Source organism: Pleurodeles waltl, chromosome 4_2 (genome assembly GCF_031143425.1).
Source record: "Pleurodeles waltl isolate 20211129_DDA chromosome 4_2, aPleWal1.hap1.20221129, whole genome shotgun sequence".
Taxonomy (NCBI): domain Eukaryota; kingdom Metazoa; phylum Chordata; class Amphibia; order Caudata; family Salamandridae; genus Pleurodeles; species Pleurodeles waltl.
The window spans coordinates 1,064,554,176-1,064,565,125 of record NC_090443.1 but is presented as its reverse complement, the minus strand read 5'-3'; the positions used below and the strand labels follow the sequence as shown (position 1 = coordinate 1,064,565,125).

General features: G+C 49.2%; 1 protein-coding gene across 1 annotated transcript in view; it reads right to left on the bottom strand.

Annotated features, from left to right (window-relative positions):
• Positions 1-204: 204 nt before the first annotated feature.
• Positions 205-10,950, bottom strand: part of LOC138293761 (oocyte zinc finger protein XlCOF6-like) — a 44,669-nt gene continuing 33,923 nt past the window's right edge. The window contains exon 3 of the mRNA XM_069233102.1: positions 205-3,072. Within this exon, the coding sequence (XP_069089203.1) occupies positions 767-2,392 (1,626 nt within the window). The 5' untranslated portion in view covers positions 2,393-3,072 and the 3' untranslated portion in view covers positions 205-766. The remainder of the gene's footprint in view (positions 3,073-10,950) is intronic.

The window sequence follows — 10,950 nt, the reverse complement described above, 5'->3', positions numbered from 1 at the left end:
TTTTCTCTGCTTAGCCTCAGTCATACTGTTCCCGCTACTCATTCTTTGTTGCCTTCTCTATTTTGATTGTAGCATCTTCACAATTTAACTTTTCTCCGAGTGCGAAAGAGAGACCAAAAATAGGGTCTAAAATGGACTAGAACCACACTCTGGTTTTATAATTTTAGAAAGTTCAGCAGAACATTAATAGAGAAAACACCTTGATCTCGTACAGCACTAAATCCCAGTTTTATACTTTAAGCAGTGTAAATAGCAGGTATAATATTTTACAATTTCTATGCATCTTTCTCATCACATATATCCTGGGGTTATATCCAGTTATCCCAGCTCCTCGACTCTCACCACCCCTCAGGTTTTAAGTCAGGATTGTGTTTGGTATTGTTGGTGACCTCACTAGTGCTAGCTGTAATGTTCCACATTATTCTTTTATCTGTGCACTCACTGTTTTGAGATTGAATGTTGTTCTCATGTTCCATCAAGTTTAGTGTGTCCAAGTTAAACATGTGCATCCTTTGGCGTCTATGCAAGCTTAAAACTGATAAAAAAATGTACCTATGTCTGCTAAATGAAAATGGCTTCTCTCTGGTATGTATTTGCTGGTGAATAATTAACGTTCTTACCATGGGAAATTTCTTCCCACACTCAGGACATTTATGTGCTTCTCTTTATTCCCCTGTATGTATTGTTTAATGTGCATGCATAGTTAAGTCAATATATATCCCTTTTCATACTCACTACTTGGTGTCTCCCGTTGGGTGTATTGTTTTTAATCAGTTAGGTTTAAGTTTGTGTTGAAATCACTCCTGCGTCTAGTGCTCGGATGTGGCTTATTTACTGTGTGCACTATTTTGTGTTTAGTTAAACAAGAGTTTCTGCTATAGGTCTTTCCACATTCCGTGCATGGATATCGCTTCCCTATGTGTTTCTCAGAATGTCTCTTCAGTGTTGATAAGTTACAGAAGCTCTTCTCACAATCTGTACAAAGGTATCGTGTCCCTGTATGTTTCTCATGATGTTTTCTCAGTGCTGATAAGTCAGTGAAGCTCTTCTCACACTCTGTACATGGGTATCGTTTCCCTGTGTGTTTCTCATTATGTCTCCTCAGTGCTGACAAGCCACTAAAGCTCTTCTCACACTTCGTACATGGGTGGTATCGTTTCCGTCTGTGTTTGTCATGATGTCCCTGCAGTGACAAGTTACTGGTGACATCAGTCTCGGGCCTAGAGTTCGTATGTTTTATTTTGTGTCTGTTTAAACAAGAGATCCTGCTATAGGTCTTTCCACACTCCGCACATGGATATCGTTTCCCGATGTGTTTGTCATGATGTCTCTTCAGTGTTGATAAGTCACCGAAGCTCTTCTCACACTCCGTACATGAGTATCGTTTCCCTGTGTGTTTGTCATGATGTTTCTTCAGTGCTGATAAGTCATTGTAGCTCTTCTCACACTTCATACATGGGTATTGTTTCTGTCTGTGTTGTTCATGTTGTCTCTGGAGTGATAAGCCATCAATGCTTTTCCCACTTTCAGCAAAGTTTGCGTTTGTGTCCTGATGTGGGACGAGGAGTGGAGATCGAGAGGCATGTCCTTCATTATTTGTACTTGGGATGGGCTTCCCTTGTTCTTCTGTATTTTCCTGCTGACATATTTGCAATGATGGTGGGTTATTTAAAATATTTTCTTTTTCAACACAGGGAGATAATTTCACTTGTATGTCTGTTTTCTGATCTGTGGATGGAAACCTTTTAAAATATTTCCCCAGTTCATTAAATATGTCTGAATTATCTCCGATGCATGTTCGTTGGTATTTAAGTAACTCTGTTGGTCTGCAAAAACTTTTCCCATATTTAGCACAAATATATTCTATGGATTTCTTTTTATCTCTCAGTTTCTTCAGTTTTGGTTTGGTGCTGGAACCTTGTCCACTTTCAGTTGGTTCATCTGGTGTGTCTTCAGCAGATATTGGCACATTTAGCCTTTGGTACAATTGTTCTGGGTCCGGAGACTGCACAGCTGGATTTTCTTTGTTTTCTGAGAAAGGCTCTTTTGTTTCAAATCTTTCAGGAGAGTTGTTGGGCTTCTTTATTTTTTGTTCAGTATTTTCCTCCTCTGACTTGAGGGTTTCATTTTCGATGCTCATCCTGTGACTATCTGTTTGATGTTCTTGTAAACTGAATGGTGCCTCAACATCAGCTTTGGCTTTAACTGTTACCTGCACATGTTTTGGAAAGTTTGCTGGAAGGTCAGCTTTGTTGCTTCGGACACACTGTCCAGTTGTGTCAGTACACTCTTCAGTGGCAGGTACAGCGTGGATGCTGCTGCAGGCACAGGGATGCCAAACAACCCCACAATCACCTCTACGAAGACGAGCTGCTAACCAGAGTCGTTTCATACTTTTGTCCTGTAAGATCCACAGATATGCACACGTCAAGTTCAGGATGCTCTTGGTTCTGTGGAGGTAAAAATGTATAAGTAATGCTTCTACAGGGGAACACTCAGTCCAAGGATGAGGAAGAAGAGTAAGGTCGTGTCCTGGCAGAAAGGTCACTGAAACCCTGGGTAGTTTGGTTTTTATCACCTGCACAGGTCACCACAGGCCACCACCAGGATGCTCCAGCTGTTCCGGGTCATAAAGACGATAAATATATTTGTAATGATATCAACACTCCCAGGAAGAGGACACACCAAAGTCAGGAGACTTAACTTGTCAATTCACTGTAAGCTCAGGATGCATCCTTCTCAATCTTCATCATCAAAGATATGGGAGAGGCTGTCATTGAAAACCGCCTTATACTAGCACCAGGTCAAAGGCTGCTGCTGGACACCAGTTTGTAATGTCAGCGTTCTTGCTGCAAGTGTATTTTGTGAAGGCCAGCGAGACAAGAGCAGTCTTTAGTTCAAACTTTCACTTAAAAATTGATCACTTGTGCCTGCTTTCGCTTACTGGACTAATCGGTTTCTGAGAATGAAATATCTTTATCTCTGGCTCTTCTTGCAGATATAGGAAAGTTCCAGTGTTTCTAACTCGTCTCTGCTTTTTATAATCTTGTTATATTTCCACGTTTCTGCTCTCTGTTGGATATAAAGACAATTGCAATGGACCATTAGGTAGGGTTCAATGTAGAACACAATACAATACAGCAATCCACTTTTTAACTTGTCGTGAAAATTAAAAATAAAGAAACAGTTCAGAGTAAATAAAAAAATATATATATTGTATGACACCTAAAGCATTATAAACATGTTGAATGTTCATTACGGACATCTCAAAGGTTGTGGGGAACTGTGATATTTTCTGCCATCAATAAGCTGCTGATATCCCTAATCAAATATGTGCTCTGTTTTAGACATCCAGAGACAGATTAAACTCTTGAAAAACTGAATTTCTGTTCATCTAAACTGCTGCCTCTGCTACACAAGCCAGCTCCCAGTTGAAATATCTCACAAAACGTCTAGGATTGAAAGTCACTTGATGCAGCAGCCAACTGACACCCGATCCAGATTTTATTTTCAGGCAGTCACAGTGTGTTTTCTTATGGAAGAGAGCATGGTCTTCAAGAATATACACAAGTCTTTCTCATCTTGCTGGATTTGTTGGGGTACCCTAGTTTGGTGGACTTGGACGCAGCCCTCATCAATCGCTAGTAGCAGAGATTAGTTTGTTCACCTGGTTGCAGTGGACACCTTACACGCAATAGGTGCCACTCTCATGTTTGCTGTGAAAGAGGGCTCGCTGATGAGGCCTACTGTGAGGAAACCCTCTCTTTGTTATGGTTAGCCCCCCACGTTTTGCCTGGTATTGATGTAGTCGCAAAATTTTTAATGCCCAGGGTCCCTGCTACCCAGAATCCCTGGGCCTGATCTCTTTTCCTAAAACTGTTGTGATGCATTGGCACAATTGGCAACACCTTTAGCTGCCACTATAAGTCCCTAGTAAATACTACTGGCCCCTGAGGGAAGCAGCCCAGATTGTGCCACTCTCAAGGGCCCTGCATCCAGATGCACCCAGCACTGCCATTGCAGGCTCTGTCCTGGTGCAAACCTAAATTGCAAACTCGACATGGCACACAGCCTGTGTGCCCTGTCCACTCCACACTGCATGCACTATGGGTAAGTCACCCCTCTAGCAGTCCTTGCAGCCCTAAGGCAGGGTGCACTATATTGTATGTGAGGGCATAGCTGCATGAGCAATATGCCCTACTGTGTCCTTGCCAGACCTGGGACAGAATACGTGAACAGAGCAGCCATTTTAAATGCATGTGCTGGACACTGGTCAGTACGAGTTTCACAGCCACATAATGGCACTCTGGATTTATCATTCTGGGTTGTTTGATACCAAACCAAGGGTCCAAACGGGTACCTTTTGCAATAAATCTAATCCTGGTACCAATGGGCCACCGTAGAGGTGACTCCTGCAAAACTAACTACCACTGGCATGGTTGCTGGCCAGTCCCAACCGGTCTGCCACTGCCAGACAATTCTGGAACCTTGGGGTTAGAGATCCTGCTCTTTGGGTCCAGGAACTAAGCCTTTCATGGTGAAGGTATAACACCGCCCTCCTCAGGAATATGCACTGCCCGGTTAGCAAGTGTAGGCCTGCTAGCAGCAGATGGCCACCTCCCGTTGCAAACCCACACTTTTGGTGGGAGATACGGCGGGAAACCACAAAGGACAGGGGAAGTAGTCAGCTTGCACCACCCTTAAAGTGTTGCATGAGAGGTGACACCTCCATTTAATTTTTCTCCATCTTACATGGAAGAAAAATAGGATATCAGATGTAGGAAAGTGACCTCTGCCTACAGGAAGTGGTCAATGAGTGGCTGTAGCCACCCCAAGGTATATGACCCACTGGTCACTACCAGGACCCCCCCATAACGCCCCCTAAAGTACAAGTTACTTACCTTTGGTAACAAAATATCTGGTAGAGACATATTCTAGTTGGAGATTCCTTAACTTAGAATTTTCCCCCAGGCGTCAGACTGGATCCGGAGTTTTTTTCTTCGAGCAATACCCTTGCACGTCGGTAGGTGGCGTTGGTCGACTCCGCAGGCGTCGTGGTTGCCGTGATGACGTCGGGAGTAGTACAGACGCCGCCCTTGTGCAGTGACGTCAGTTTCTTTTAACGACTTTCCACGCCAGAGCACAGAGCCGCTAAGAACACTGATATTGGTGCGCCAGAGCTAATGACCTGAAAGGGGGGGAATCCCTGTCCCTAGAAATCAGTTCGCAAGCGGGGAGGATGGGTGGGCGGTAAGGAATCTGCAACTAGAACATGTCTCTACCAGATATTTCGTTACCGAAGGTAAGTAACTTGTACATCTGATAGAGACTTCTAGTTGAGGATCCCTTACCTTAGAATAGATACCCAATCAATGCCATCCTCGGTGGTGGGCTGCGAACTAAGATCATACTAGAAAGTCCTGCAGGACCGAACAACCAAAGTAGCCTTCCCAACAGACCTGACTGTCCAGGCAGTAATGCTTAGCAAACGTGTGCAGAGACGCCCGCATAGCTGCCTGACAGATATCCAGGACAGGAACTCAGCATGCTAACGCAGTGGATGCAGCAGTGGCCGTGGTAGAATGAGCCCGCAAGCCGTCAGGAGGTTGCTTTTTCGCCAAAGCGTAGCACATTTTGATGCAAAGAAGCGCCCATCCAGAGATGGTACGTTTCTACACCGCCTTCCCTTTCTTCGCACCCACATAGCCAACAAAGAGTTGATCGTCCACCCGGAAGTCTTTAGTACGATTGAGATAGAACGCCAACGCTGTTTTTGGATCCAGACGGTGGAGTCTCTCCTCCTCGTGGGAAGGATGTGGAGGTGTGCAGAAGGTAGGCAAAGTGATGGACTGGCCTACATGAAACGGTGTAACCACCTTAGGAAGGAATGAAGCCCTAGTGTGTAGCACCACTTTGTCGGGGTGTATGGAGGCTTTGAAGAAAGGGCCTAAAGCTCACTCACCCTGCGAGCAGAGGTGATGGCGATGAGTAAGACAGTTTTGAATGTGAGGAGCTGTAAGGGACAATTATGCATAGGCTCAAAGGGAGTACACATCAAGAAAGTAAGCACAAGATTAAGATCCCACTGAGGCATGATGAAGGGAGTGGGAGGAAATAAGTGGGTGAGCCCCTTTAAGAACCTACTCACAAGAGGAGATTTAAAGAGTGAGGGCTAATCAGGAAGCCTAATAACGGTGGAAATGGCAGACAGAAACCCCTTAAGGGTGCCCAATGCAGAGCCCTGCTGGGCTAGGGAAAGAATGAATAGAAGAACCTCTGAAAGAGGGGCAGATAGGGGGTCAACAGATTTGTTGGTGCACCATGCCACAAATTTATTCCAACGACAGGCGTATAGAGTTTTAGTCGAGGGACGCCTGGCTGCCAAGATAACATTGCAGACTTCGGGTGGAAGGGCAAATGCCGTCAACTGTTGCCTCTCAATCTCCACGCATGAAGGCGGAGGTTGGTCAGGTTCGGGTGGAGGACCGTCCCCTGCTGCTGCGACAGAAGATCTGCCCGAATAGGCAATCTGCGTGGAGGATCGATGTACATGCTCAGTAGCTCTGGATACCACACTCTTCGAGCCCAGTCCGGAGCCACCAAGACAACTTGGGCCTGGCTGCTCTTGATCTTCTTGAGAACTCCGGGCAGAAGAGGGATAGGCGGGAAGGCGTAAAGGAGGCCGGAGTTCCACTCGAGACGAAAAGCGTCTCAGAGCGAGTGCCGCCTTGGAAACTCCAACGCGCCAAATAGCTGACATTGCGCGTTCACTGCGGAGGCAAACAGATCTAACCAAGGCTCTCCCCACTTGAGAAAGAGTCCTTGCGCCACCTCCGGATGGAGACGCCATTCGTGATTGACAGTCCGTCGGTGGCTGAGTTCGTCTGCTCTGGCGTTGAGAGCGCCTGCCAGATATTGAACCATCAGGGTAATGCCCTGATGTTCCAGCCATGTCCAGAGGCGTTGTACCTCCTGACATAGGGTCCAGGACCCTACCCTGGCTTGTTTGTTGGAGTACCACATGGCGGTAGTGTTGTCTGTGAATACCTGCACCATTTTTCCTTTGAGAGAGGGAAGGAATGCTTTCAACGCAAGTCTGATCGCTCGTAGCTCCAGCATGTTTATGTGGAGTCCCGACTCCGCCGGAGACCAGAGGCCTCTGATCTCCGCCTCTTTCATGTGGCCGCCCCAACCCAGAAGCAACACATCTGTCACTATTGAGAGATCTGGTTGGGGAAGGAAGAGGGATCTGTGTTTGACCCAATTGGGATTCGAAAGCCACCACTGCAGGTCTTTCGCAGTCCCCTCTGAGATCTGGACCATGTCAGAGAGATTCCCCTGATGCTGCGCCCACTGGAACTTCAAGTCCCACTGCAGAGCCCCGCATATGCCACTTGGCATGTGTTACTAGCAGGAGGCCATGAGGCCCAGCAGCCTCAGAGTCAGTCTCACCTAAACCCAAGACCAAGGCTGAAAGATCGGAATCATAGCCTGAATGTCTTGGACTCGCTTTTGGGGAGGATAAGCCCGAAACCGCACTGGGTCCAGAACTGCCCCAATGAAAGGGAGCATCTGAGAGGGAGTCATGTGCAACTTCACACGTTGATAGTGAACCCCAGCTGGTGCAGGAGGTTCGCCGTAGTCTGGAGGTGTGAGACCACTGTCTGGAGCGAAGGCACCTTCAACAGCCAGTCGTCTAGGTAGGGGAAGACTGAGACCCCTATCCTGCGCAGATGAGCTGCAACCACCGCCATCACTTTCGTGAACACCCGAGGGGCACTGGTAAGGCCGAAAGGGAGCACGGTAAACTGAAAGTGCTTGTGACCTACCACGAATCGTAGGTAACGTCTGTGGGCAGGCAGGATGGGGATGTGGAAATAAGCTTCCTGCAAGTCCAACGCTACCATCCAGTCTCCCGGGTCTAAGACAGACAGAACCTGAGCCAGGGTGAGCATTTTGAACTTCTCCTTCTTAAGGAAGTAGTTCAGGTCCAAGCCTTTGTCCTTCTTTGGTATCAGAAAGTAGTGGGAATAACAAACACAACCTACTTCTGGCACAGGGACCCTTTCTATAGCTCCCTTGGCCAAGAGAGCTGCGACTTCCTGGCGGAGAAGCACCAAATGATCCTCCGAAAGGGGACGGAAGGATGGTGGCAGGTGTGGTGGTGCGGATTCGAAAGGGAGGGAGTAGCCTTTCCGAATTATTTGCAAAACCCACCTGTCTGTGGTGATATGTTCCCAGTGGGGCAGGTGATGGTGGATTCTGCCACCTACTGGGCGGGAGTGAGGGGACGGACTAGGAAGGTTTGGAGGCTGCTGCAGGGGCAGGGGTGGACTGGACAGACCTCTGGTTCCCTGTCCCACGACCACGAGGGATTCCGCGCCCCCGGCCAGGCATAGGCTGTCCAGCATGCATGGCCAGGTGGCTGGGTTGAGGACGCGACAGGGCGCTCCTTCCGTGGCCACGAAAGGGACTAAAAGTGGACTGTGGGGGGAGTGTGGCGGCAGAAAGCCCATGTGACCGAGCTGTAGCCCTGGACTCCTTGAACCTCTCCAAGGCCGAGTCTGCTTTGTCTCCGAAGAGACGGGTGCCATCAAAGGGCATGTCCATGAGTGACTTTTGGACATCTCCCGAGAAACCAGAAGTACGTAACCAGGCATGGCGCCGTAAGGCCACTGTCATAGCAACTGATCTGCCCAGAGAGTCAGTCGTATCCAGCCCACAACGAATTGTGAACTTCGCTGCGTCTCTCCCATCTCTGACTGCTTGTGAGACGATAGCACGGGCCTCCTCCGGTATCTGCAGCAGGACTTGCGCAACTGTATCCCACAGGGAGTGGGAATAATGGTCCAAAAGGCATGCGGTATTCATGGACCGCAGCGAGAGGCTGGAGGAAGAAAATAACTTCTTACCAAATTGTTCCAGCCTTTTGGATTGTCTATCCGGGGGTGCGGCAGGGAAAGCGCCAGAAGAGGACGCCTGGATAACAAGACTCTCAGGCGTAGGATGTTGGGACAGGAACTTCGGGTCGTTCGGCGCAGGCCGATGGTGGCGAGCGATCGTCCTGTTCACAGGAGCCTGTGTTGGCTCTGGACCATGTACCCAAAAGGAAGTCAGTGAGGGCTTTATTAAATGGGAGAAGGGGTTCAGATGTAGAAGCCCCAAGCTGAAGCACCGCGTCAGGAGGTTACACCTGACTTTGACAGTAAGTAGCTCAAGGCCAAGGACCTCAGCCGCCCTACTAACCACCATACCATAGGTAGTTCCCTCCACCGTAGCCACGGTAGGAGGAGACATCATGCCAGAGTCAGGAGAAGTATCAAGACCACTGGCTTCGCCCAAGTCCTGTGCCCAGTCCATAGTAGGGTCTTCCCGGTATTCATAAAGGTTCAGGGACCCCTCCAATTCCTCCCCGTATGCGTACCCATAGGAAAATGGGTCAGAATCCAACCTCGGGCGAATGGGGCCCACCGAAGGAGATGGTGGCGTCGTCCGACCCCGCTCCGACTCCGTGTCGTCGGGAATGAGAATCAGGTTGACGTTGATAGTGGGCACTACAGACGTCGGGAGCGTCGCTAAACGACCCGGCGCTGGGGAAGGTCTCGACTGTGAGACCAGCGTCGGTGCGGATCCGTGCACGGATCCGGAGGCGACCTCGGTGGCCGGGGCCACCGGTGCGGAACCCGAAGGCCCCTCAGCCAAGCCCCTTGGGCCCAAAGATGCTCTATCGGGGTCGGCACGCCCAAAGATGAGGCGCAAGGCCTTGTAGAACTCCTTGAGTTGGGCGGGGGTCGCTCCGGCTCCGGGAAACTCTGGGAAGAGTGGAGTCGAGCCAGGCGTAGGCTCCGAGGGCGGAGGCCTAGTTCATGGACGCTCGGCCCATGTTGCGTCGACCGATTGACGGGGTGAAGTCGGAGAGCGATGGGACTTCTACTTCTTACCTTAACCTGAAGATTTTGAAGACGAGTGGTGGTGGCGGCTTCGCAACCGATCTTGAGACCTTCCTCTCGAGCGAGATCGGGATCTACGCGGAGTCGAGTGCCGGGCCGCAATCAGCTTTAGGGACTGCTCCCTCAAAGCCTTCGGATGCATTGCCCGGCACTCGGAGCACGACTTCGGGTCGCGCTCGAGGCACCACAGGTAGACACGATGAGGGTCCGTCACCAACATCATGCGGTGGCAGTCCTCGCACGGCTTGAACTCCGTCTTCAGGGACATCCTCGACGCACCAAAGGTTGCATCAAAAAATATCGACAAAACGGTCAATTCGGCCAAAAAATAGCCGAGTGTAGCTCTCCCTCGGATCAGCGCGTGGCAAGGAAAGAAAATAACTGAAGTCACTGCACGAGGGCGGCATCTATGTACTACTCCCGACGTCATCACGGCAACCACGATGCCTGCGGAGTCGACCAACGCCACCTACCAACGCGCAAGGGTATTGCTCGAAGAAAAAATCCCCAGATCCAGTCTGACGCCTGGGGGAAAATTCTAAGGTAAGGATTCTGCAACTAGAAGTCTCTATCAGATTGCAGTATTTAGAGAGTATGCCTAGACCAAGAAATCAGGTTCCAAGGTAAAAAGAAGAACAGCAACAAAGATGCCCCCTTCCCCCAAAGCTGCTGCACAAAGAAAAGATGCCAAACCCTGCCTGCTGCACCCAGGACTCAACAATCGTATCTAAGGGATTGCTTTGACATCAGATGTACTCTAGAAACCCCCAGAGTACATCCACTCTTCAAAAATAGCTGAAAATCTCCCTCTATAGAGAAGGGATCACTCCCTTGCATTCAAGGAGCAAAGAACCAGTGAAGTCTACTTCACTGACCGGCTGCTGACCAAGGAACCAGATGCCGCAGCAGGACCAAATTCCACCCGACGGACCTGGAGGACAAACCCTGCAAGTGTGCCACATTTAGTGGCACTGCGGCCTCCAGTGGCTGAACTGTGCAA